This window comes from Drosophila rhopaloa, unplaced genomic scaffold (genome assembly GCF_018152115.1).
Source record: "Drosophila rhopaloa isolate 14029-0021.01 unplaced genomic scaffold, ASM1815211v1 contig_155, whole genome shotgun sequence".
Taxonomy (NCBI): domain Eukaryota; kingdom Metazoa; phylum Arthropoda; class Insecta; order Diptera; family Drosophilidae; genus Drosophila; species Drosophila rhopaloa.
This window is the reverse complement of record NW_025335034.1, coordinates 2562526-2586033: the sequence shown is the minus strand read 5'-3', so window position 1 is coordinate 2586033 and position 23508 is coordinate 2562526. Positions and strand designations below refer to the sequence as shown.

At 43.1% G+C, this 23508-nt stretch overlaps 6 protein-coding genes across 6 annotated transcripts; 5 read left to right on the top strand and 1 right to left on the bottom strand.

The window, feature by feature from the left end:
- Positions 1-1328: 1328 nt before the first annotated feature.
- Positions 1329-4970, top strand: LOC108049150. Its single transcript, XM_017130224.2, has one exon. The coding sequence runs from the start codon at positions 1541-1543 to the stop codon at positions 2405-2407; it is 867 nt and encodes a 288-aa protein (XP_016985713.1). The 5' UTR covers positions 1329-1540; the 3' UTR covers positions 2408-4970.
- Positions 4971-6856: 1886 nt separating this feature from the next.
- Positions 6857-9396, top strand: LOC108042425. The gene is made up of 2 exons (XM_017120688.2): positions 6857-8187; positions 8775-9396. Exons 1-2 carry the CDS (start codon positions 7726-7728, stop codon positions 9129-9131), a joined length of 819 nt encoding a protein of 272 aa, XP_016976177.2. The 5' UTR covers positions 6857-7725; the 3' UTR covers positions 9132-9396.
- Positions 9397-13442: 4046 nt separating this feature from the next.
- Positions 13443-15345, top strand: LOC108038772. The gene is made up of 3 exons (XM_017115601.2): positions 13443-13769; positions 13829-14084; positions 14551-15345. The coding sequence occupies exons 1-3, from the start codon at positions 13635-13637 to the stop codon at positions 14859-14861; spliced, it is 702 nt and encodes a 233-aa protein (XP_016971090.1). The 5' UTR covers positions 13443-13634; the 3' UTR covers positions 14862-15345.
- A 2005-nt stretch (positions 15346-17350) lies between these two features.
- On the top strand, positions 17351-18812 carry LOC108038771. The gene is made up of 2 exons (XM_017115600.2): positions 17351-17810; positions 18190-18812. Exons 1-2 carry the CDS (start codon positions 17351-17353, stop codon positions 18810-18812), a joined length of 1083 nt encoding a protein of 360 aa, XP_016971089.2.
- An 842-nt stretch (positions 18813-19654) lies between these two features.
- Positions 19655-21011, top strand: LOC108048303. Its single transcript, XM_017128854.2, has 3 exons — positions 19655-20113; positions 20375-20526; positions 20591-21011. The coding sequence occupies exons 1-3, from the start codon at positions 19696-19698 to the stop codon at positions 20876-20878; spliced, it is 858 nt and encodes a 285-aa protein (XP_016984343.2). The 5' UTR covers positions 19655-19695; the 3' UTR covers positions 20879-21011.
- Positions 21012-21775: 764 nt separating this feature from the next.
- LOC108038437 lies at positions 21776-22681 on the bottom strand. Its single transcript, XM_017115222.2, has one exon. It carries the CDS (start codon positions 22679-22681, stop codon positions 21776-21778), a length of 906 nt encoding a protein of 301 aa, XP_016970711.2.
- Between the last annotated feature and the right edge of the window lie 827 nt (positions 22682-23508).

Below are 23508 nucleotides of genomic sequence, written 5' to 3'. Positions count from 1 at the left end.
TGGTTTTGGCATAGATATTCTGCCCTCAGAACGTGATCGGTTTTTGTTCGGAATATCTAATGACCACACACAGAGAAATAATAAGCGATATTAATTTATCATTGTCATCTTTATTTAAACATGTTATTTTTTTAGCAAAAATCTTAACTAGCCCTTGTCGGAGATGACTCGATAAATGCTAGTGTTAATGTCAGTATATCCAATGTAGCAAATTATGAATTTGTATGGTCTAACAATGGGGGATTTTACGTTTTAGGAAAAATTAAAATAGGTTGTATCGTTGATTTAATAAGAATGTATTTCAAATTATGTACAAATATTCGCTTTATCCTTCGTTTTCTTATTTAAGTTTCTAATTGAAGAAAAATAATTTGTTTACAACCACACAAAGCTATGCAAATACAAAAATGTTTACAGTTTTCAGCAAAAAACATGTTTTAAGTATTCGTAAGCAACAAAGGAAGAAATATAGTGTTTATTTTGTTCCTCAAATATAATTTTAAATTATTGTATTCTAACTAACTAACTAACATTGTTATACTATGTATATATCCCTGAAATCTGGTATTTAAAAGTCCACCTTAATTTAAGATTTTGGTAAATTTATACGAAAGATTGCTAAAAAGGTAATTACAAACTTAGAAATTGAAAATTGTTCTGTTTTGTAGTATTTGGGGAAACTGATTTCAAATGTGAAGAGTTAATATTTTGTTTTTAAAAATATGTTCTTTATAATTCAATAATAGTCAAAATAATAGTCATTCGGATATGCAAAACCACCGTTCTGTTCACCTGAGCCTCTCGCTCCAAGCGCTCGACTGAGCTTGAAAGGGAAATGCTTTTACTTACTTTTACAAAAACTCATTTTCAATTAAAGCCCAGACAATTAAGATTACGACTACGATTTTCGGCACTTTTTGGCCCGCTCTCCGCCGCGGTGGGTAAAAGTTGTTGGTTGTTGTTGGTTATTTCGCTGGTTTCCCACCGGCAGGAGGCTGCGACTGTTGACAATGTTACATGAACTTCGGGCGAAAGCAGCGCTGCGGCAGCGACAGCTTACAAATTACAGTAACAATGCTTCTCCAGCTGCTGCCGTTGCCGCTGTAGCTGCAGCGCTACCGATGTCGACGGCGACGCCGACTGCGCATTACCGTTGGCCGGCCAAACGAAAGACTTAAGCGAGAAACTTGCACGACTAGTTTGGGGGAACTGCTGCTGGCGGCCAGGGGGCTGGTGGGGCGGAGAAATGCTTTCGCAGCAGATGAGCATGCCGATGCCGAAGTCGCTGCCACTGCCGCCGTATATAAATTGTCGTGTGCGGTGGAAAATTGTATCATTCAATCCTTAACCGTCTGAGCAGCTACACGGCAGCAGCAGTGAGCCAAGACCGAAAAACACAAAAAATACAGTTTTCCATTCAAGAGAAAGTGCGTTCGCCGCCGAACTACGTGACAGTGTAGTGTGGATCCGAAAAGGACTATCCAAAAGAACCCCAATCGAAAACCGTGCAAGAACAAACAAAAAAACAACAAACCGCAAAATGGCAAGCCATAAAGTTACTTTCGGTGTCTTGTGTCTGGTCGCCCTGAGCGCCGCCCTTCCCGCCGAGGAGACGCGCGGCCACGCCCGCAACGCCATCGGCGGCGAGAACGACATTATGGATAGCATCTACAGCGACTGTCTGCGCAAGGACTCCGTCTCGTGCGTCAAGTACAAGCTGTTCAACTTCGTGGACAAGGTGCTGGGCGCCCGCGACCAGTTCGCCCTGACCGAGGGCGTGACCGTGGTCCGCTCGCCGGACGCCCCGCAGCAGGAGGCCGCCCGCTCCATCTCCGGCGACGAGTCGTTCGAGTCCCTGGCCCTGAACCGTATCAGCAGCTTCCTCAACTCGCACACCATCAAGGTGGAGCTGAAGGGCGCCGACATCGTGCAGGCCGTCAGCTCGACGGGCCGTGCCCTGGAGGACGCCTCCGAGTCCCTGTTCGGCTCCAACGACCCCAACGCCCCCGAGGAGAGCCGTGGCAAGAAGAAGAAGGCCGCCAAGATCCTGGGACCCATCCTCGCCCTGGTCGCCCTGAAGGCCGCCGCCCTGCTGCCCCTGCTGTTGGGCGCCATCGCCCTGATCGCCGGCAAGGCCCTGCTCATTGGTAAGATCGCCCTGGTGCTGTCCGCCGTGATCGGCCTGAAGAAGCTGCTGTCGCAGGAGAAGCACGTGACCTACGAGGTGGTGGCCCACCCGCACCACAGCAGCAGCCACTCGACGAGCCACGACTCGTACGGCAGCGGCTACAGCGCCGACGCCGGAGCCTCCTCGGCCTCCTACGGCAGCAGTGGCCACGGCGGCTGGGGCCGTTCCATCGACGCCCAGGACCTGGCCTACGGAGCCCAGAAGCCCGTCCAGGCCTAAGTCACAGGACCACCATCACACTCAAGAAGAAGAATCAGAATCAGAATCAGAATCGCGAACACACACGACTTGAGCTGAAGAGCTCGCCCGAGACTCTCGAAGAGGAACACACATTATTTATCGTTCGTTTTAATTAATTTATTAATTTAATTTATTTTATTTATTTCTCCAAGCAATGAAAACGAAAAAGAATGAATCACACACACACGCAACATAATGTTAAACCGGACAGAAACCATAATCAGAACCATATATGTTAGTTGTTAAAACTGATGAAGCTAAAGTTAAGTTTGTAAAAAGAGCGGCCAGCGAGAGTTACCCCACAAGTTGCAAATACTCAGCCTTAAGTCTAAGCTCGCACAGCACTTCCCCGAACCATCAGCCACTCGATCACCCCAACTGCATCTATATCTAAAGCACTCTCATCTCTCTGCCTCTATATCTAATCTGCATATACATCTGTTCAATCCATCTCTCTGAATCTGTGCTTTCATCTCTAAAACCGTATACTGCCTATACCAAAACTCTGTCGATTGCCATGCAATCGGAGCAACGTACAAATCTAAACTCTACCATCTATATCTGTACTCTGTACTCTGTACTCTTTACTCTGCCTGTTCAACTATGTTCTTCACATGCAATTCTAGTCTTACAATACAACAACACCAGCAACAAGCATGCCTACTATTAGCTTTAACTCCACTAGCTCTAACTCTACTCTATCCTATATCTTCACCTGTCAATCTATGTCTTCTATCCTTCATTTCTCGCCTACAACTGAGTCATAGTTTTGGTCATTCGCATGCCATCACTTGCCATAGGTCTCCGAACACACATACGCCACACCAAACTGAACTCATTTTCCGGCTACCTTCGAGCCACTATTTCCTCACTCGACACTCGACTTCCACTTCGACTCTTCAACTTTCTCATTTCTCCTATCTGCCATCTCTTTCCGCCGTCTCTGCATCTGTCACTTTCTAGCGCTCTACTTTCCCAAAAAAAAAGCCCCACTACTCACACATGCACACGCCTAGCTCCCTAACATTAGTTAAAAATATTTTTTTTCAATATTTTAACTCCTTAAGCGTACTTTATGCATCCGCGCGACTCGAACCGCTTGTCGGCCCGATTGGTGCCAAGCTCTCCTGCTCTGTGGACCTAAACAGATTTTTAATTATCAACTTAAAAATACCTTGTTTGTGACATTTGGAGGGCTCTCTAGCCAGCGGGCGCAAGTTTCGAGTCGCCAGCACGTCGTCTACTTTAATTTAAATATTTTAAGCAAAGTCGTACGGCGCTTTCACAACTATAACTCCGGCAACAGTAGTAAGATGATGATGATGACGAAGAAGAAGCGTGAAGCTGCAGATGTGGGCAACTCACAAGACACAGATCACAAAACTCACTCACAAAAGAATGTAAATTCCATAGATTACAATACCCCTCTCTCTGTCACACATGCATGTCATTAAAGAAAAAATGATGAAAAACAATACACAAAAAAAGTTGAAAAAACACAAAACACAACAGCAAGGAAGATTAATAAATAAAAAATCAATGAAAAATCAAGACAAGTCTCTATAATTTATGGCATACCATGGGGTGAAAGCGAAACGACAAAACCGAAAGCTCTATGCATAATTCCAAAACGAAGACGAAAACTGGCCGTTGACAAGTCCATCTTGGGTCGAAATGCTTTCATTTCATTTCATTTCAAGTGAAATTGATTTGCGACCCAGTTGCCCCAGCGAATTTCAAAGATTTGCCCGTTAATAGGTGTAAATAATTATGACTCGGGTCTGGCCAAGACAGGTTAACGAAATCCCAATAAACCCCGCTGGCAACGGCAACATGAGCCACCGACAGTGAAAGTAAACAGTTAGGAAACCGAAACAGCAGCTAAGGCCACGAGCCCCGAACAACCGCGATTGCAGTGAAAAGTCTTAGAAATTGTGGCACATGGCCAAGACCAAAAAGCGTTTTCCAAGCCGCTCTAAATGTGGCCGCGGCCGTTGCCGTTGCCGCTGCCGCTGCCCAACGAATGGCCGGGCGAAAACAAAAGACAGGTTAATGCGCATTAATGTTAACAACTCATTTGAGCAGCTGCCAAGCTTGAGCAAACATTGACTGACCACTGTCAGTCTTCTTGTGGCGGACGCCGCTCACTTAATCAAAAGGAAATTACGAAAATTTTAGGCTACGCTCGGTTGGAAATTATCTCAAAGAGACCGCTTGGTGCCACCAAATGTCAGCCGAGATTTAGAAAATACCCATTTAGGAGATTTACATGGGATTATGCTTGCTTTTTAGCTTTGGGGTGTTTTCATTTTAATATTCGGATGGAGAGTGGCCCTCGCCAGAGAAATTGTTAATGGCTATGTAAAAGGGGTATTCATTTAATTGTCAAAACTTTACTTTAAAATATCAGAATACCTTGATCATTCATTATGTTTAATGTTTAATAAAAACATTTTGTAACCAATATTTCTTCAAGGATTCTGGTTTTAAAAATACTCGGTCATTTAAATTACTATTAAAATAAAATACCCACTAAACAATATCCAGCGCACCCGAGCATAAATGTTATTCAGCCGCTATGTCCCACAAAATCAACAATTTTTTTCTGAACTTGTTAACGTTCTTCGGCTCCTATCCAGCCTATTTTCGATTCTGATAAATTTCGTTTATTGCTGCTGCTAAACACAGTGGTATATGCAAATCGAGTAACCAAAACGAAAGCCCGACTCAGTGATTTGGAGCGAGCAACGGTTGTGCCGCTAGAGAAATGGCGCCTTGGCGGCAGCCAAACTGGTGCGGCATCAGCATCACAGTGCACCGTGCTGCACCACCAGCTGCATCGCCACCAATTTCACATTCTGAAAACCAGATAAAAAACCACACAAAATTTGCAATAATTCATAAGGGGAACTCCTCTGGTGGAGGGGGACAAAGCTGCGAAGGAGAATCGTGCAGAGTGGCCAATTTGGAACCAATTTCACTGTCAACTGGGCGACGGCAGAGAGGGGGTGTGGGGAGGGGATGCCTGCAAGGGCGTCGTCGCAGCGTGTGCAGAATGTTCAACGAAATGAAAACGAGTTTGGGCTCCGAAAGCAGGTCACCAGAACGTAGACAACAACCAGGGGCGGTCCCGAAGCCAAAGTTGATTGTCGGCCTTGCAGCACTGCGCTTTCCAGCAAAAAGACAGCAAAACGACTAGCAGAAACCAGAAAAAAAATTAACCAAATGGAAAATAAACGAAATGAAGAGCCAGAGAGTCGGTCCGACTAATAATATTATTAGGCGCTCGACATTACCGCCGCTACCATCATTTTCCGCTCCAGCACGTTTTTCCCACACTCGTCATTCGACAGACAAAACACGCATCTGAATTTATGATTACACCAATTGTTGGCGTAGTTATGCTCACCGGGCATTAAGCGAACTGAGCGCATTAACGAGCTTTCATTGCTTTGATTTTGATTAATTGAAAGTTAATTGGCCACGAGCCCCACCAAGCCGTGAAACAGTTTTGGTCACTCGAGCGTTTTTCCCGGCACGCCTGATTTGCTGCCGCTTCTACTGCTGATGCGGTGTTAGTGGTCAATTCAAATTACGCTGCGCAGTTAGCAACAATCGCTCGTAATTATCGAACGGCCGTTGCATCGGCTAAGCGGTTATGTTGCACATTGCGTGAGGACTTTGATTAGCAGTTCAATTTGCATTGCAGGTGAAGAACGCCTAATTGCTTTTATGGTTGCGCTGTCACGCGGTCTTGCAGTTGTGTATACTGCAGTGGTTTTAATTTCGGTTCCACATTATTGATTTAACTCATTGCCAGACATTTTGGTATTTAAATGGTAAATTAAGAGATCAAACTCTGATAAAAATACAATTCTCGAATTTAAAGCCGGGTTCAAACAATTGCTATCCGAAAAACTTTTTATTGTAAACACGAATTAAAGCTTAGCTTCGGTGAGCATGGGCTTATTACACTTTTGATATTTTAAAAATGTATTTGCCAATAAAATTATTTCATAATTAAATACTATAACATATTTTGGTAAATTTATTTATGCTTCTATATGGAAGACTTAAAACAGTCCAACAACAAGAGAAAAACATTTTTTTTTTTGCGGTGAAACGATTAAGACTTTTTTAATTAATTTATATATATTTTATATTTTATAGCTTAACTTTTAAAAATGTTTAAATATTTTAGATCATGTGAATTTTCCTTTCCTTTGCATGCAATTATCTTTCGAATTACTATCTTTAATCCTTTTTTTTTTTAAACCAATCGTTAAAAACTTAAGTAATTAAATATTGAGAAGTATTTTCTTAAAACTAAAATCATACATTTAAATACACATTCTTATACACTCATAATAATTTTAAAAATGTCTTTATGTGTAAACAAAATTGTTGTTTGCAAAATAAACGGAGTTCATATTATTTATGTAAACAATAACCATGTAATTATTGGCAAAGATAAGCACAAATTATGTTAGCTTACTTGTTAACACCTTTTTACAACATTTACCACTTTTCAAATATTTGAACACTACCGGTAATTATTTTGATGTCTTCCTTTTAACACCTCATTGCTACCTTGCTAACATTTGAATTGTGATACCCGCCATCTATTGGCCATTTCACCAAACCATATATGGTAAGGTTTTATGCTTTCGTCGACTTTCGTCGAGTGCGATCGAGTTCGTGTCTTAACTCTTTCGTTACAAGAGCATCACTTTTTTTTCAACAGCACCAAAAAGTAGGCAACACAATATGCCATTTGTCAAAGTGCAGGAGAAAAAGAAAAGTTTCGGCCAAATTGGGTGACGACAGTGAATCTGCCCCAAAGACATGAAAAAAACCGAAAATGCATATGTTTACGGTCTACTAAGTCGAAAGCAAAGACAGAGAAGAATGGCAAATGCCAACGGCAGTCACGCACGAGCTCAATAGCTTAGAACGAGGTAAAAAGTGGGAATATAATTGCAAACGAAACTGCATTTCGGGGGCTTTCGCAGCGAAATCACGAAAGCGCAGCTCCACTGGCCAACAGCATCTGGCTAATTGCCGTGATATTTAGACTAAGACAAAGCGTGTGTTTTTGTGTTTTTCAATTTCAGGCAGCCGGCCGACATGCGATTTAGCCGCCACAGGTATAAAATGCATAAGATCCACCGGCCAGCACTCAGTTGAGCACCCAAACAGCAGCGCCCGGCGTCTTCACTCCAGTTTATGCCTCACCCCAAGGATCGGCCAAGGATCCTCTTCTCGTCCAGCATCGAATAGCAATATCCAGCCCAGTCATGATCAAGTACGTGTGGCATGTGGCGGCCCTGATGATCGTCTTCTGTTGGCTCTCGAGTGCCCGCAGTGCCAGCTACCAGCATCAGAGCCTAAACAGCCTGAGTTCGGGTCCAAAGCCGCAGACTAGCAACCCCGGAATGGGTTCCACGGGCTTCTGGAAGGACATGTCTATGATTTATCGCATCTACCAGCAGTGCACTGGTGACAACATGTCCGTTTGCCTCAAGGTCAAGCTGCTAACCGGTTTGGAAAAGGCCTTCCGTTCGGCCAAGACTTTGCCGCTGTTGGAGGGCATTCAGTTCGTCAGTTCCGGTGACGTGAGTGAGGAGCCGAAAAGAGCTCCCATCAGCGAGCAAGACATCGAAGCCGTCTTGCCGAGGAGCGTGGACGCCAAGGAGCAGGTGCTGAACAACATGATCCTGAAGCGGGTGGGCAACTTCCTACAGGATCACACTCTGCAGGTGAGTGGATATAGAAACTCAGAGGTTAAGCAAGCAATATATATTTTTTTTTAATATAACTAAGAAAATTAAGAGTTTAAAGCATAGAAAAAAATATCTGATCAAGATAACCTGTAAAATTTTAGTACTGGATACTGTTTAATAATTCTCTAAAATAAAGCCCATAAGTGTTTCTATCACTTAATTATGGACAAGCAACAATCATCTGAAGGAAAAATCTTATAATTTTTAATATATTCTTATTACGTGTCTTAATAAAGTTCCGGCTTTTTTTATTGGTAGAGTTCGGATAAAGCTTTTTGGAACTATTTAAAAAAGGACAAGATAGATTGGGTTAAAATATTTTTTATTTTAATCGAAGATAGTTAATAATATTGTTTATCTCGAGACCACTAATTGGAAATCACTTAATTTTAAATGGGATATAGTAAAATTCGAATTTAAATACTATTTATCTATAATCGTAAGCTAAGAAGGTCAAAATGAGGTGATTATAGCAAGTTTGAAGGCTGTGTCCTTTTGTTGAAGTTTCAATTCTGTAAGCACCGTAACAAGAAACTAATTTGTATAATTTATATATCCCCCAGGTGAAATTTGACTCCGAGGCAAATTCGGTAGAGGGTCGCAAGAAGAAGGAGAAGAAGGGCAGCGGCGCCATGATCATGATCCCCCTGCTGCTGGGCGGCACCATTGTGCCCCTGGCCTACGGAGCTCTGGCCATGTTGGCCGGAAAGGCGCTGATTGTGTCCAAGCTGGCCCTGGTCCTGGCCTCGATCATCGGCATCAAGAAGCTGCTGAGTGGAGGCGGCGGCGGAAAGGAGTCCTCCCACGAGGTGGTCGTCTCCTCGGGCGGCCATTCCGGCTGGGGTCGGGAACTGGACACCGCCTACAGTGGCTGGAAGCCGGCGCCCAAGGAGTCGGCGGGCAGCGCCAAGAGCCTGTGAGCTCGCATTTGCATTTGGGAAACGGAGGAGCTGGAGAGGATGGGAGATTCGAGAAATACATGTGGAGAGTGAACCAAAGAATCGAGCGCCGCACGAACTGTCTGACTAATGTCTAGTTTAATTCGCCTAATCGATCATTAATTTAACGAACTAAATGTGTGTGTTAGGTTTAAGTAAGCGTTAATTAAATATAGTAAATTCTGCTACCCGAAAATCACAACAAGAGAATTTGTTTAATGTGTCATGGCCGCTCCCTGAACATGAATTTATGATAACAATTACAGTTTCATTGAAACGAGCTTACGTGCGTGCCAAAAATGGCAGACGAAGCTGCTTCGCTTTCTACCAAACTCAATTACAGACGGATACATATTTTAGGTACTCACAGCTGAGGTTAAAATAATAGTGACTTCTTCATGGTTTTCAAATTAAGGAATATCGGAAGATTAATGTAATTGATGTGTATTTAAAAATTAATTGGGAGCAGGTAGTAATGAAAATGCTTGACGTGAAGTTTGGTTACCCAATCAGTTCGATCAGAAATGTTGGAACAAATATGAAAAAAAGTACCTTTTCTAGCTTTAAACTAAAAAAATTATAATTAAAGTGTACTTTCCTTTACTTAATTTTCTTTAGAGCTCTAGATTCCACAATGCTGTTTCAGACCTGTGCACGTGCAGTCTTGTGTTGGCATAAGTATTCCCAATGCAATATTCATAGATAAAATATGCCTCGGCAGTTTCCTAGCTTCTTTGCTGTTTTTCTCCCCTGACCATTGTTGTGGCTGCCTACTTTGGTATGCGACAATTTCACTTTTGGGCCACTGCACGAAATAATAATGAGCTACTCAGAGTAGAACATTGAACCTGGCCGACGACATTCCCAGGCCCCTCGGCCATTTAGTTGTGGGTGCCCTTTGCTGGCGCACTACTGACGTCATCGGCCTGGGACTTTCATTAATTGAAAATTACCCAAGCGCACCAGGGCAGCGGCATGTAAACAACGCCGGAGCTGTAAGCCAAACCCAAAGCCGGAGCTGGGCTGCCACCCGGAATTTCATTCCAGCGAAGCGGAATGAAAGTGAAACTTTGAAAAGGTGTCAAATTTGGAGATGCCACTGAAAAGGGTTGGGGCTGAGCGGGTGGGGCCGAAACTGGGGATTGTTTGCCTCGAATGTGCGATGCTTTAAGTTTCGCATTATCTCCAGAGCGAATATTTCGCATGCCAATTTGGGTCAGCGGGCCAAAAGATGGGCAAGAGGGAGGGGCATCAGGAGATAGCATGCAAATTAATTGAGCACATACTATATGGAAGTGAAGTGAACAGATTTATGAAAATAAATCAGCTAACCAGCTTTTGCCATCAAATTAAAATCCAATTACTAATCTCTCTTAAGTGGATCAAAAATCATGTGTGCAGTTTTACTATTTAACCATAACTCAAAATCCCAGATTATTGTAATATTGCATCACATAATGTTTGAAGTGCCATAGTTTAAATTGTATAAAATGTTAGCAATAATATTACTTTTCACTTTCATTGCACACGCACAAACTTAACATATATGTTGTATTTGGCCTTTATTTACCAACTACACATCGACCTTACAATTCTCTTTCTGAGATATAAAGTGTTACGAAACTAAGATATTTATTAACTCGTAGTTTTACAAAGTTCTAATTTTTGCGGAAATATTTTCAATACAAAATTTAAAATTAAAAAAATTATATTTAAATTTAGGAAAATTAGGAAATTTAAAATTAAAAAAATTATATTTAAATTAGGAAAGTGTAAGCAATATTTGTTTACTCATTGTCTAATAATTTTAAAGAAAAAGGTGCGCTTTGCCATTTTAATTAAACATCTGAGACGAATTACAAAATCAAGATATTAATTAGTTTTTTAGGAAGTTTAGCAGAAATGCTAAATTTAAAAATATAAAAAAATACCTGTATATAAATTACAGTTATTTAAAATTGTTGTTATCTATTTATGAAGACTTGCAATTTTCTTAAAACATTTTCAATAAGTGATGGCTTTTGCGACCCTAAAAACTCGGCATGGTTTATTTGAAAGGGCATTAGGAGACGAACATCACAACGTGACAGTGGCAGTCACATCCATCAAGTCCACGTGCAGGGCATTTACATATTCCATCAACGGATTTTGGGCTCATGTTGCCGCTTTGGATAATCGTCTACGAAATGTCGAGTGGCTTTGCATCTAGATGCGAGTTTTGTGTGGTGTTTTATTTTCTGTGAGGTTGTTTTGGGCAGCATGCAAATCTGCGGCGCAGCTTTCTTTCGGGGCACTTGTCTAATGCGTAAATTACCCGGCAAACGATGGACGATGGATGGAGCGATGGAGCGATGAGACGAGAAGCAGCCGCTACGACGTGTGGCAATTTTCGAGTGCTGCAAATTAAAGCGACATAATGCCAATGAAACTCTCGAGTGCGAGACTCTCTGTGCAACTGTCGGCGATCGGATTGGCATACAAAACTGCAGATACATTATGCGAGATGCCCGCTGGAGGCACAAACAAACACATAAATAAAAAGCAAAATTAAAGTGAAATTTCTTCCACCAAGCGGCCGCGGCTCAAGCAAACTAGTTAATTTTCTATTTTACTCCAATTCGAGTGGCGGTTGCTTTCGACCATCGACGGCCATCTTAAATGGCGCTCTTGATTAACCACCCACCGCCCACCCCCGTCGACATTGCCCTGGTGTGAGTGAGTGTGCGTGTGTGTGGGTAACTGCAATCTGAAATGAAACCACTGCAGCACTTTCTGCTGCACCCGAGCCGAAAGTGTGCCATCATCAGGTGGCGCCTCAAAGGTGCCTTAAATACCTTAACTGACTTACAGCTCATTAACTTTGTAATTATTACTGAGTTTTGCAAAGAACATAGCTCCGCGTTCGTGATGTAAGGAGGCTTTATAATTATTCTAAGCATTCTTTAGCAGACATAATTCATAATTACTTTACACACTGATAGTTCTCGGAAAAAATTAAAGTAGCCAATTATCCTGTACAGTTTGAATTTTAAGGCAAAAGAAAACTCAAAAAAGGATTATATGATTCCATCTTAAATTATTTTTCCTCACATTCAACTTACTTAAATATTACTGAACTATAATTAGGTAGTTTAACAGACCTGCAAAAATTAATTGGCATGAAATTAATAATATGTTAAGCTATACAAATTATTAAAATGCTATGAAACTGCCATAGTTGGCTTCAATTAAAGAAAATAGTAATTATAATTGGTCGCCTTGACAGCAATTTCAAAATATAAATACGATTTTAAAAAACATAGAAAAATACTAATTTTGTAATTTAATTTTAAATATACCGTAGGTTGTTGTTTCTATTTATTTAATTTCTTTTCACTTTCTTGTCAAGTGCCTCAATTTAAAGCTTAGGTGGCTAATACAAATAAATTTGATATTTAAAAGCTGGCTTATTTATTTAGTGTCATCCTGTAAGATTATATCACGAATGATTTATTAATGTCGTATTTATAAATTTTTCAAATGCAGCTTTCCTTCAATTTATATTAAAAGGCTCTTTTCTAATTCAATTTGATATTTAAGTTGTTCATTTATCATCAGGGATTTATACGCATCGTATTTATCACTATGCCAGAGGGAGCTAATAATTCAAACACTGGATTTGCTATCACGGCCCAACTGAAAGTTTCTCTCAATTTAAGGCATACGTTCTTAGTGCAATTAAATTCGATACTTAAATTGTGTCTTTTTGGATTGTCATGAAGGATTTATTAATGTCGTATTAATCACTTTATCAGAGGCACTTTCTTGCCTAGTGGCCCAAGTGCCAGTTTCCCTCGAATTCAACTTTACAGACTTAATCCGAGTAAATTCAATATTTAAAATCTGGCCGATCAATTTATTGACCCAACACAATTGGCCTCCTCCCTGTGGCAGGCAAACAGCTAACTGCCGCCGAAGTGTGTTGACAAACAACAACTACCAAGCTCGGCGACTGCGACGCACCTGTCCAGGTGTCTCTGCTGCGCCTTCGATGGCCACTTCGACTCCGACTTGGACTTCGGCTGCACAACAACCTGGCCAGGTTCGTCGGGTTGTTTATTTAAATTCTAAGCTCGGCTACTGTGTGCCGATGTTGTCAGCCAAGGGGGAGGGGGGTCCAGGGGCCAGGGGCTCGGACCACTTGCAGAGCGCTAAAGCGACAACAACGTTGCCGTTGTCGTTGCCGTTGTCGTTGTCGTCGCTGCTGGCCAGCGCTGCCGCTGCTCTGCTGGCCGGGAATAAAACTCGATCCGCGTGCGTCTTCTAGCCACAGTTTACCGGTTGCCTTCTGACCGACAGATCGAACACGCCAATCGAGCGCAGTGCACTCAATCAAGTGAACACACACATCCCCGAATCGGCAGGAAGTGGCAGGATATCGAATCTGCGAGCCAGTGTCAAGTGTTTGTGCGGAATACGAAAAGGAATTATCCAACCCAGAGCATCATGTTTAAGTTTGTGTGCCTGTTTGCGCTGATCGCCTCCACGGCGGCGGCTGCCTCGGAAGCGGACAGCCTGCTGACCAGCGCCTTGAAGATGGTCAAGGACTGCGGCGAGCGCTCGATGGTCCTGTGCATGAAGGTAAAGAGGGGCAGGGAAAAGTAACGAAAACCGAACCTAATATTGTCAACCCCCCAAAGGAGCGAGCCCTGCACTACTTCGACACCGAGAACGGCGATGTGCGGCTCACCGAGGGCATTGCCCTGGTGAAAACCGATGAGATCCCGGTGGGCCGCTCCCTGAACGACATGCAGCTGCCCGAGGAGGTGGAGGCCAGGGAGGCCGAGGTGGACTCCCTGTTGGTGGAGCGGGTGGCCCGCTTCTTCGGCACCCACACGCTGCAGTTCAAGGTGCCCAAGGACTCCATCCAGGACATGCAGCGCGCCCTCGAGGAATGTGAGTATCTATCTGGCCACCGGGTCCCACTTGAACTGCCGTTCTGGTCTGGCCAAGTCGTTGCCAATTTGGGTTAGTAATGCAGGCGACCAGTTCGGGCAGATGGCACTTCTACAAATCCTGTTTTCACTGTTAACTCGCCGCATATCGAGGTCATCCTGGGATTCTACCGGCCAAGCAGCCAAGTAGCCATCTAGCCATGTGGCTATATAGCCACATAGCGGTGCATTGGCAGCTGGTTATCCGGCAGATAGTTGGCTATTAATTGCACTTTAGTCAGCCAGTTAGCGAGGCTTACTTTCTTTTTGTGCGCAGCGCGGCGACTGCAATTTCCGATTTCTAAACGCAGCCACATAGAAAGCGGTCGATCCTGTTCGCTGGCTAATTATCTGTGCTCCAGTTGCTAATGAGCGGTCGGCTTGGTCCAGCGAAAGTAATGCAAATCTCCCTGTCTCACCACCCGCAGCTCGTGGCAAGAAGAAGGAGAAGAAGAAGTACCTGATGCCCCTGCTGATGCTCTTCAAGCTGAAGATGGCCGCCCTGCTGCCCCTGGCCATCGGCTTCCTGGCCCTGATCTCCTTCAAGGCCCTGGTCATCGGCAAGATCGCCCTGCTGCTCTCCGGCATCATCGGGCTGAAGAAGCTGCTGGAGTCCAAGAAGGAGAACTACGAGGTGGTGGCGCACCCGCACTACGAGCACGAGCACAGCTACGGACGCTCGCTGCCCGTGGACGACTCACAGGCCCAGCAGCTGGCCTACGCGGCGTATAAGCAATAAGCTACTCGATTTGCCAAAAATTCTGAATGCTGAGGCAACCATCAGTGCAATACTCGGAGGGCCGTCTAATTTATTCTATTTATTTAATTTATTTGTATAGCATAGTTCATGCCAGGCTTACACACATAAGGCGCCATCAAGAGAAATAGAAAGAAAAAACACAACTAAACAAAATGTAAAACCCAGAAACCACAGCAAATAGGTCTAAGAAATAATCAGCTGGGGCTGCAGCCGAGGGTGCTGACCTGGCGTCGTTTAATCCTAATCTTAAAATGACTGCCACTTTTGTATTAATATTAATACTCAGAGCTTTACTGTTGGCTACTGCCTTAAAACTCTACGCTTAACTTAACTCGACTCTTAAACTAAACTATTAAACTGAACTGACTAACTCTGAACTGCCGCTAGGCGCAGGAAACAGTCCCCTTGGCCAAGCCCCCCCACACAAATCAATAAAAGAAATGCCGCATTTATCTCGAACCGATGTTTTAAGTGTTTCAATGGAATATCACTCATACGCCGCGAAATGCTTTCACTCTTTCACCGGCCAAGGCGAACGAGGCCAGCGATATCAATTGCATGGGCGACACACAAAATCACGGACCAAGATCGCCGGATTTCACTTGAGCCAGCCAGGCGTGGAGCTTCTCCACTTCTCGGCCTCGGTCACTCATCGGTTGCACATACTGCAGTATGCAGCCAGTTACATACACTTTAGTGTATCCGATGTCGCTCCAGAAACTTGCTCACATCTCGGGAAAATCTAATGAAAGTTGCGACCTGCTTTTTTTTGCATTCGCAGTGCAACACGTACGCCCCAAACAAATTGGGTGTGTAGAGTGTGTGGTGTGTGATGTGTGGCTGGGAACGTGGACTCCAGTTCCAGACTGGGAGCACGCCCCGCAGCTGCAATTTATGGCCCGACGGCATCGGCATTCGGCATTCGGCATTTGGCATATAAATGGCCAAAGCCGACAAAACGCTCAAAATGGCCAAAAGGTCTGCCATCCGCCTCGTGTGTCTTTTTTTCGTTGTTAACTGTTTGTAAACAACTGCAGGCAACTGGCCGTGAATTTCAAGTATTGGCGGTGAAAGTGTTTATTAATACAATTTCTTTTTTGTCTATGCGCTTTGCAATTGGAAATTTATTAGCTGTCGGCCATTGCTCGCCACCTCCCAATGAAGCGAAACAAATCTTTTACGAAATTACAAAAGTTTTCGGCGACAACCGCAAAGATTAATCCCTAAATCCAAGGCCAAAATTCTTTGAAAATTGTCTAGATGGTGGGTATGATTTGGGTGGAGTCTGAGTTTCCAAAAACTTTATCTAGCCGCTTGTCTGCTCATATTTCCCAGTGAAACCGAGTTTGCCAAAGGTCCTGGGGTGTTAAAATGTCAGACACTTTCTTAGGGGGTATTCAAATTTCCCCAACTGTTAGGACCGCGAGTATACCTTTTCGTTTTTGTTATTTCAGTCAAATCTCTTGACGTGCTGGCATCACCAAGTCAGAGTTTTAGCTTTTACTTAAACTGCCTAAAAGTTGGCAAAGGTTTCTCTCTAGAGCTTCTGAGGATTATTCAACAAACTATTTATACTCTTCAGCAAAGGCACACATATTGATTAAAGTGCTATTTTAAAAACGAATATACAATAAAAATATTGACCTTCTTTATAATAAGAGGCCTTTATAAAAGTCAAACTTGTGTAACATTAAATTATATATTTACGAGATTATAACGAGATCAATTGGTTCCACTATTGCACTTAGAAAAGTAGAAGTAATATTTTAAGCTCAACCTAATAAATAAATCATTTTCAATTTGAAAAGAGTACGTAATTATTTTGTAAATTCTTAGACAAAATTGTATTATTTTAAATAATATATTGACCAAACATGTTTCTTGCCTTGATTTGCTTGTTTTAAATTTGTTCAGCTGGCTTGTAAGCGAAGGTGTTCCCCCGATAAAATAACTCTGAGCCCCCTTTTCCGCTTGTTTGTTTACTTAATTGACTTGCAGCAATTTTCAAGTTTTTCTGTGTAAACGATGGAACATTTCTGGCAATTCCCTAAGCGTCTCCGTTTATTTAATGGACTGGCATTAGCAATGGTAATTGTGGATTTTCCAAAGGGGTCCGAATTGTGGCGCCTGCGAGTATTTCATAATTTCTGTGGAATAACAATAACCCCTTGCATAATGGTCGAGATGTGCGAAAAATTGGCCACCAGTCGCCGCGGCTTTGGGTCGTGTGCACTGACCATGACCATGCCGGCTTAAATAAGAAGCAGACGAAGACGAAGAGCCGCCACTTGGCGTTGATGTAAAACAATTTCCGTTATTGGGCCATGTGCAAAAAGCAGCGCGTTAACTGAATGGGAGCAGATTTGGCCAAAAGACCTGTTGATTATTGTATAACAAGATGTGGCGGATATAAAACCCAAGGGTCAGTTGGCCAGCGGGCTCAGTTGAGATCTAAACACTTGACCAAGATGTCGCGACTGGATGTGATTTTGGTCCTGGTCATTTTCCAGCAAGTGATTGCCAGTGACTTTTCCGGCATGAGTTCGGAGTTCAAGCAGTGTGTGCGTGGATCGCAGAAGCCGAAGCTAAGTGAATGTGTGGGACGGTCCGCCCTGAACTTCATCCAGAGGTTGGATGAAAGCGATAACATCAGATTCGTGGACGATTTGGTGACAGTGAAAAGTGAAACACCCGCAGTTAGATCTCTGGCAAATGTTCTGGATACAGATCCGGTGGACTTTCGCGGGATCCTGGAGAACGCTGGTGCCGTGATGGGTCAACGAAGTCTCGAGTGGCACATGGATGGCCTTTATCCTGGTCTAATGTTCAAAATTGGTCCCACTGCGGACGCGAACAGTGTGGCTGAGTTCGTCCTTGAAGGAGCGGGGCAGGGGGAGCGCCAATTTGGATACGAGGAACCCACAACAGGTAAGGATTAACTAAAATCGTGATTTATCCAAGAATTTTAAAGAGGCAAGAAGCCTTTAAAATCTTTAGTTGTTGCCAAATAAGTGAGCAGGGTAAATATTTAATCTTATGTTCCATATCTTATTTATAATTCAAATAACTTTACTTGTGAATATTTATTTCAAACAAAGAGTATCCTTCTACTAATTTTTCGGAATACTTTTCACAAAAAACTAAAACTAAACTTTGGCAATGTTTCTCTAAGTATAAGAACTTAACAATCAAAACTATTACAGTACATTAAAAACAGTGAATCAAAGTTAAAGATTAATTTTTTGAACAGTTTTAGTTTAGGTTATTTAATTATTTTTTTTTTAATTAATTTGATACATATTTTCAGGTCGTCTTCTGGCCAAGCAATATTTACTGCCCTTTCTTTTGGGCCTCAAGTTTAATCTGGTTGCTCTTGTTCCCCTGCTATTTGCTGGTATTTGTCTGCTTCTCAAAAAGTCTCTGTTTTTGGTCAAGTTGGCGATATATGTGAGCAGCTTTTTGGGCCTGGGTGGAATCATGGGCTCACTGGGCGGATTGGGAGGTCTTGGTGGTTTGGGTGGTGGTTTTGGAGGCGGTAGTTTTAGCAACTTTGGCTCCAATTTTGGTTTCGGTGGCGGCTTTCACGGCCACCGACCAGTGGGCCATTTTCCTGGAAAAACCACGGTATTTGGACAGGGCCAGGATGAGCTGCACCACCAGTATGATGTGCATGAGACATCGCCCTACCGTCGCAGTGAGCGGAAGGTGAGATTCGAGCAGCCACGAGGAGCAGAAACGCCGGTACAGGCACCACCATCCAACCCCAAACCAACCACCCAAGACCGCTTCTACGACTTTGAGAACCAGCGCAGGCCCAGTAACAAACTATTGGCAGCCAGTGTGCAGCAGGAGGGAGAGCTTCTGCTGAGAAACTTCCAGGATACCCAAGGAGTGCAGGGATGGCAGGCGTTGGACGTGAGATCGCTATAGGCCATAACTTACACTCCACAAAAAATTGCATTTGTATGTATACCTGGTGGAATTATTTTCTTGGAGATATGAAATTGTATTAGAGTAACACATGGTCCTTAGATAAAAAATATAGTAAATGTAATTTAGCTATTAATATCATATAAGGAAATGCATATTTATAAATAAATACTCTTGTCAACATATTACATTTGTTTGTATTAGTCTACATGAATACTCCACATTAGACATCTGATTTTAGGCAAATCCATACTTTCACTGAGCAGTTCAAAAATGTTTTTGGTTGAATACAAATGTTTTTCATATTACAACTTTGTACATATCTTTAGCATAAGATCATATATAGGCAAATTTCAATAGGCTTTGAACCTTTTTACCTGTTTATAATAGAATGATGTGCTCTTAAGTGGACATGTAGTAATTTAAATCACCTTGTGTTCTAAAAACAAAAATGAAAAATGTCTAAAATATATAAATTGATCAATTGAACCGAATTTTGCTTACCCTTTATTAATATTTATGTCACCAAATGAATTTAAGGTATCCATTTTTGGAATCATCTTGGTTCAATCATTTTTTTATAGTGTATGTAAGCTGTAATTAGTCAAACTTAGTGAGTGCTTTCCAAAATGAAAGTTAACTTAGCCGAAAAATTTGGTTTCAGTTTTCGTTAGGTCAGGGTTCAGCAAGCAAACTTCTGAAAACATTTCTATTTGATTCCTATCAAGAGAGCAGTGTCGTGCTTTGACAAGCGCGTTAATTGCTACCCCCGGAAAATATCAAGGCATTATAAGTAACACAGCCGAGCAACTGCCTGGGTTATTTGTGGTTCAAGAGGCGCTTAAAGCGGTTTCATTATAGTGAAGTTTGTTAAGTTTGGAATATGTGGCGTGTGCTATTGCTGCAGTGCGTAATTCTCAGCAGTTCGGTCCTGGCTTTAAGTCATAAAGGAAATGAAACTTCTGGTCAAATGCCCACTTCCCAGTGGAGTCCGCGGAGTCTGGGAAGGATTATAGCCCATTGCCTGGGTGGCTTGGAGGTGTGGGAGTGTTTGGGCTCCGAAAGCGAGAGATTGCTGGATGGTGCCACTAAGGATAACAGCACCTGGCAGATCAGCGATTATCTAAGCATTGAACCACAGGCCGGATTTAACAGTCAAGAAAGGAGGCGGATGGATGCTGGCTTACCCGGAAAATTGCTGGAGTTGGTCCAGGGAAGAGCTCTACGAATTCAGCTACCACGGCAGTTGACCATTTCGAATGCCATCGATGACTTTGGCAGCGAACTGGGCCTCGATCAAGGTACTTATGCGAGCGTAGATGATAAAGTCGATAAGTTGATAGGAGGATTTGGTAGTTTTGAAGTGCATGCCTCAGCCTATGATAAAGATAAGGATAAGCAGAAAAAAAAGAAAAAGTCTAAGAAAAAGAAAAAGTCTAAGAAAAAGAAAAAGAAAAAGCCTAAGAAGAAGAAGTCTAAGAAGAAAAATAAAAAATCTAAGAAAAAAAAGAAGAAAGACAAGTATAAAAAAAAGAAAAATAAAAACTGCTCCAAAAAAACAGGTCGCAAAAAGAAGGACAAAGACAAGCACATGGCTATGATGGGCGGCATGATCATGGTGGCCACCCTGGCCCAAATGTTCCTGGGCAAGGTCATCCTCATCGCCGGCTCCGCCTTCATTATGGCCAAGATCGCCTTGGTCATCTCGCTGCTGGTGAGTAGACTCTGTCCCTAGAACAGTTCTTTCCAAATTGTTGGCGCTACGCTTCTCTCCGCAGGGCAGTCTAAAAAAGGGTTCGACTGGACACAGTGGTAGTGGCGGCGGTGGTGGCACGGAGCACGTGGTGGTCCACTCGAGCCACGAGAGCGGCTGGCACCGCAGCATGCCCACCCACGACTACGCCTCCTCGCAGCTGGAGCAGGTGGAGGAGCCCCCGCTGGGCAACCAGATGGAGTTCTACCAGGCCTACCAGATGGAGCCCCTGAAGCGGCGCCTGCATCAGGTGGAGATCGCCCCACAGCAGCCACGCCCAGAGGCCACCAAACCCACTCGGGGTTTTCTTTAGACATTAGGATAAGACTCAAAGTGTGTCCATATCATCACGCACTGTACCCATCCATACATAAACATAACAAACATTTGGTTAAACTAAGATGATCCTTTTGTTATTGCTTATAAATTGACCTACAAATTTCACATATTTCTTAACTTAAAGCTTCTTAATTTCATAAACATTCATTTACTACAAACTTTATGATTTCAAAATTTTATTAAGTAGTATTTGTTCTTAATTGTACATATTTATTTAAAATGTAAATGAATAATAATTTTGTTAGATATTTATATATGCTGTATTTGCGACGTGCATTTTGATATACATAAAAGTTTATTTACTTGTTAAACTTGAGGTTAATGCTGGCTAAAATACTAAAATAAAACGAAATTATTTTTTTCCATAAAGCATTGCCCTTTTAACCTGAAGGGCACATATATTTGGATCAATAATTGCCTCATTATTTTATGCCATTTTAAAATGAATTAATTGTGTTGAACACCAATTATAAATAGTAATTACAGTGAGAAAGAATTTTACTTTTATTAATTTATACTGACGTTTTAAATTACCTATTTCAACTTCCAACATATTTCAGCCAGCAAATTTAGAAAAAGGAACCATTCCAACGGCCGAACTGACAGATATTTTCGGAATAGAATAATTTAAAGTATATACTGTTTCAGAGGTAAGAAGAGCACGGAAACCACACCGCCAAAAAAAGGAGACTGCGCACTTGAAACTCATTTCTTTTAATGATAGCTCTGTGGTAACATAATAACTACGATAACTAAACTTAAACTGGAGGGCTGTCGAGTGTAAATACAATTTCATATAGATTGGACTAAGCGGGGTTCATGGGATCTTTGGTTGTCGAGCTGCTGACCCCGGAACGACCTCCGCGCCCCCTTATCGCGACCCCTTGGCGGCGGGCGAGGGGGCGGAGGCGGCCACCTGGGGCATCCAGGCCTGGTAGGCCTTGTCCTGCATCATCATCTCGTCGTCGATGCTGCGGTGGTAGGATCCCCCGTCGTGGCCGCCCGTGTCGTACTCGCCCTGGTGGCTGGACGAGTAGGTGTGGCTCTGCTGCACCTGCGGGTGCTTGACGATCTCGTAGGTGGTCTTCTCGCCGCCGTCGTGACCCACCAGTTTCTTCAGCCCAATTATGGCGCTAATGATCAGGGCTATCTTGCCCACAATCAGCGCCTTGCCCGCCACGATGGCGATCGAGTGGTAGGCCATCTTCAGAATGGCCGTCTTCAGCAGAACGGCGGCGATGAAGGGCCCCAGATACTTCTTGTCGTCCTTCTTCTTGCGACCCTCACTCTCGCCGGCTGGCAGGAAGTAGCCGAGCAGGTGCTGCAGCCAGTCCTGGCCATTCCGCTCCCCGAAGCGCAGTAAACGGGGCAGGTTCACCTGTAGCTGGTGGCTGTGCACGAAGTTGAGGAAGCGCTCCAGCAGCAGGGCGTCCAGGCTCTTCCCGGACATGTGCTCCAGGTCGCGGTTGCTGAGCTGGCCCTCGACCAGACTGGAGCGGCCACTCCGTGTATCCTGGCCGAAGGACTCGCGCCGCACCAGGCTCACGCCGTCCACGATCCCCAGCTGCTGGACCTTGAGGGCGCGGCCCAGGAGGCGAACGCCCTGAATCTTGCAGCACCAGAAGACGTCCTCGCTATCCGCACACTGTCCGTACACATGGCGCACCGTCCGCAGAAGGCCGCTCTCCGGGGAACTCGAATTCGTCGGGGCTTCCAGAGCCCAGGCCTGAAAGGCCGCCAGCAGCAGGGCGATGAGCAGACCCAGACGCGAATCCATTCTGTGCGTATCCCCAATCCTTGTGATCTCACTCTCGTATTTCCCTCAATGCCGTCTTGCTGCAGCTGCTGGCGAATCTCTTGGCCAACTGATCTTGTGCGCCAGTTTGTCCGCCAAATTTATACACTTCACCTTGCCACAATTAGCCAAACAGCCGTTGCAGCCAGTTTTGCTCTTGCTGCCAGCAACAATGCACTAAGGAAAAATGTTTACTTTCTTGACTAATTATTTTGTTATTTCAAATATATATATATATATATATATATATATATATATAGTTCATGAAAAAGTGTCAAATAAAATACAATTATAAAGCATAATTAAAATAAAAAATATTAAAATAAAACAAATAAACTTTCGGATAATAATGATTATATTATATTTATAGAGCGGAAACTGGATATATTTTGTTTAAAATAATATAATAAAATAATATTTATTGGCTTAAGCAACATAAACACGTCATATTGATTAAAAAAGATTTTTTTCTTCGAACCCATTTCTCCCTGAAGCTATACAAATTTGTCGATTTATGATGCCTTTAACAATAACTCTCTTTGAAGTATAACGCTTACTGTGAAATTTTGACGGTTTTTTCGAAAATTTTGCCGTTTTCGGACTATACTTTTTCCCAGTGCAACAATAGCTATAAATGTTGGCTATTCAGAGCGTAGTATGCATGATGAGTGCAGTCGGGAGCTGCAAACTGCCTGCGAGCCACTAAAGCAAAGCTTGGCTGCAGATTTAGTGCAATCTACAGCCTGGCTATAGGGGGCCAATTTCATTGCTCATTGCCGTAATTAGCAGATCTGGGTAATTATTCCAGT

What these genes read in the sequence shown, in the direction of transcription:
- LOC108049150 (XM_017130224.2), top strand. Translation starts at nt 1,541, where the DNA reads ATGGCAAGCCATAAAGTTACTTTCGGTGTCTTGTGTCTGGTCGCCCTG.
- LOC108042425 (XM_017120688.2), top strand. Translation starts at nt 7,726, where the DNA reads ATGATCAAGTACGTGTGGCATGTGGCGGCCCTGATGATCGTCTTCTGT. An exon ending in TACAGGATCACACTCTGCAG is followed by an intron (nt 8,188 to 8,774) that starts GTGAGTGGATAT and finishes TATATCCCCCAG; the next exon opens with GTGAAATTTGACTCCGAGGC.
- LOC108038772 (XM_017115601.2), top strand. Translation starts at nt 13,635, where the DNA reads ATGTTTAAGTTTGTGTGCCTGTTTGCGCTGATCGCCTCCACGGCGGCG. An exon ending in CGATGGTCCTGTGCATGAAG is followed by an intron (nt 13,770 to 13,828) that starts GTAAAGAGGGGC and finishes AACCCCCCAAAG; the next exon opens with GAGCGAGCCCTGCACTACTT. An exon ending in GCAGCGCGCCCTCGAGGAAT is followed by an intron (nt 14,085 to 14,550) that starts GTGAGTATCTAT and finishes CACCACCCGCAG; the next exon opens with CTCGTGGCAAGAAGAAGGAG.
- LOC108038771 (XM_017115600.2), top strand. Translation starts at nt 17,351, where the DNA reads ATGTCGCGACTGGATGTGATTTTGGTCCTGGTCATTTTCCAGCAAGTG. An exon ending in ATACGAGGAACCCACAACAG is followed by an intron (nt 17,811 to 18,189) that starts GTAAGGATTAAC and finishes ACATATTTTCAG; the next exon opens with GTCGTCTTCTGGCCAAGCAA.
- LOC108048303 (XM_017128854.2), top strand. Translation starts at nt 19,696, where the DNA reads ATGTGGCGTGTGCTATTGCTGCAGTGCGTAATTCTCAGCAGTTCGGTC. An exon ending in CGAACTGGGCCTCGATCAAG is followed by an intron (nt 20,114 to 20,374) that starts GTACTTATGCGA and finishes CCAAAAAAACAG; the next exon opens with GTCGCAAAAAGAAGGACAAA. An exon ending in CCTTGGTCATCTCGCTGCTG is followed by an intron (nt 20,527 to 20,590) that starts GTGAGTAGACTC and finishes TTCTCTCCGCAG; the next exon opens with GGCAGTCTAAAAAAGGGTTC.
- LOC108038437 (XM_017115222.2), bottom strand. Translation starts at nt 22,681, where the DNA reads ATGGATTCGCGTCTGGGTCTGCTCATCGCCCTGCTGCTGGCGGCCTTT.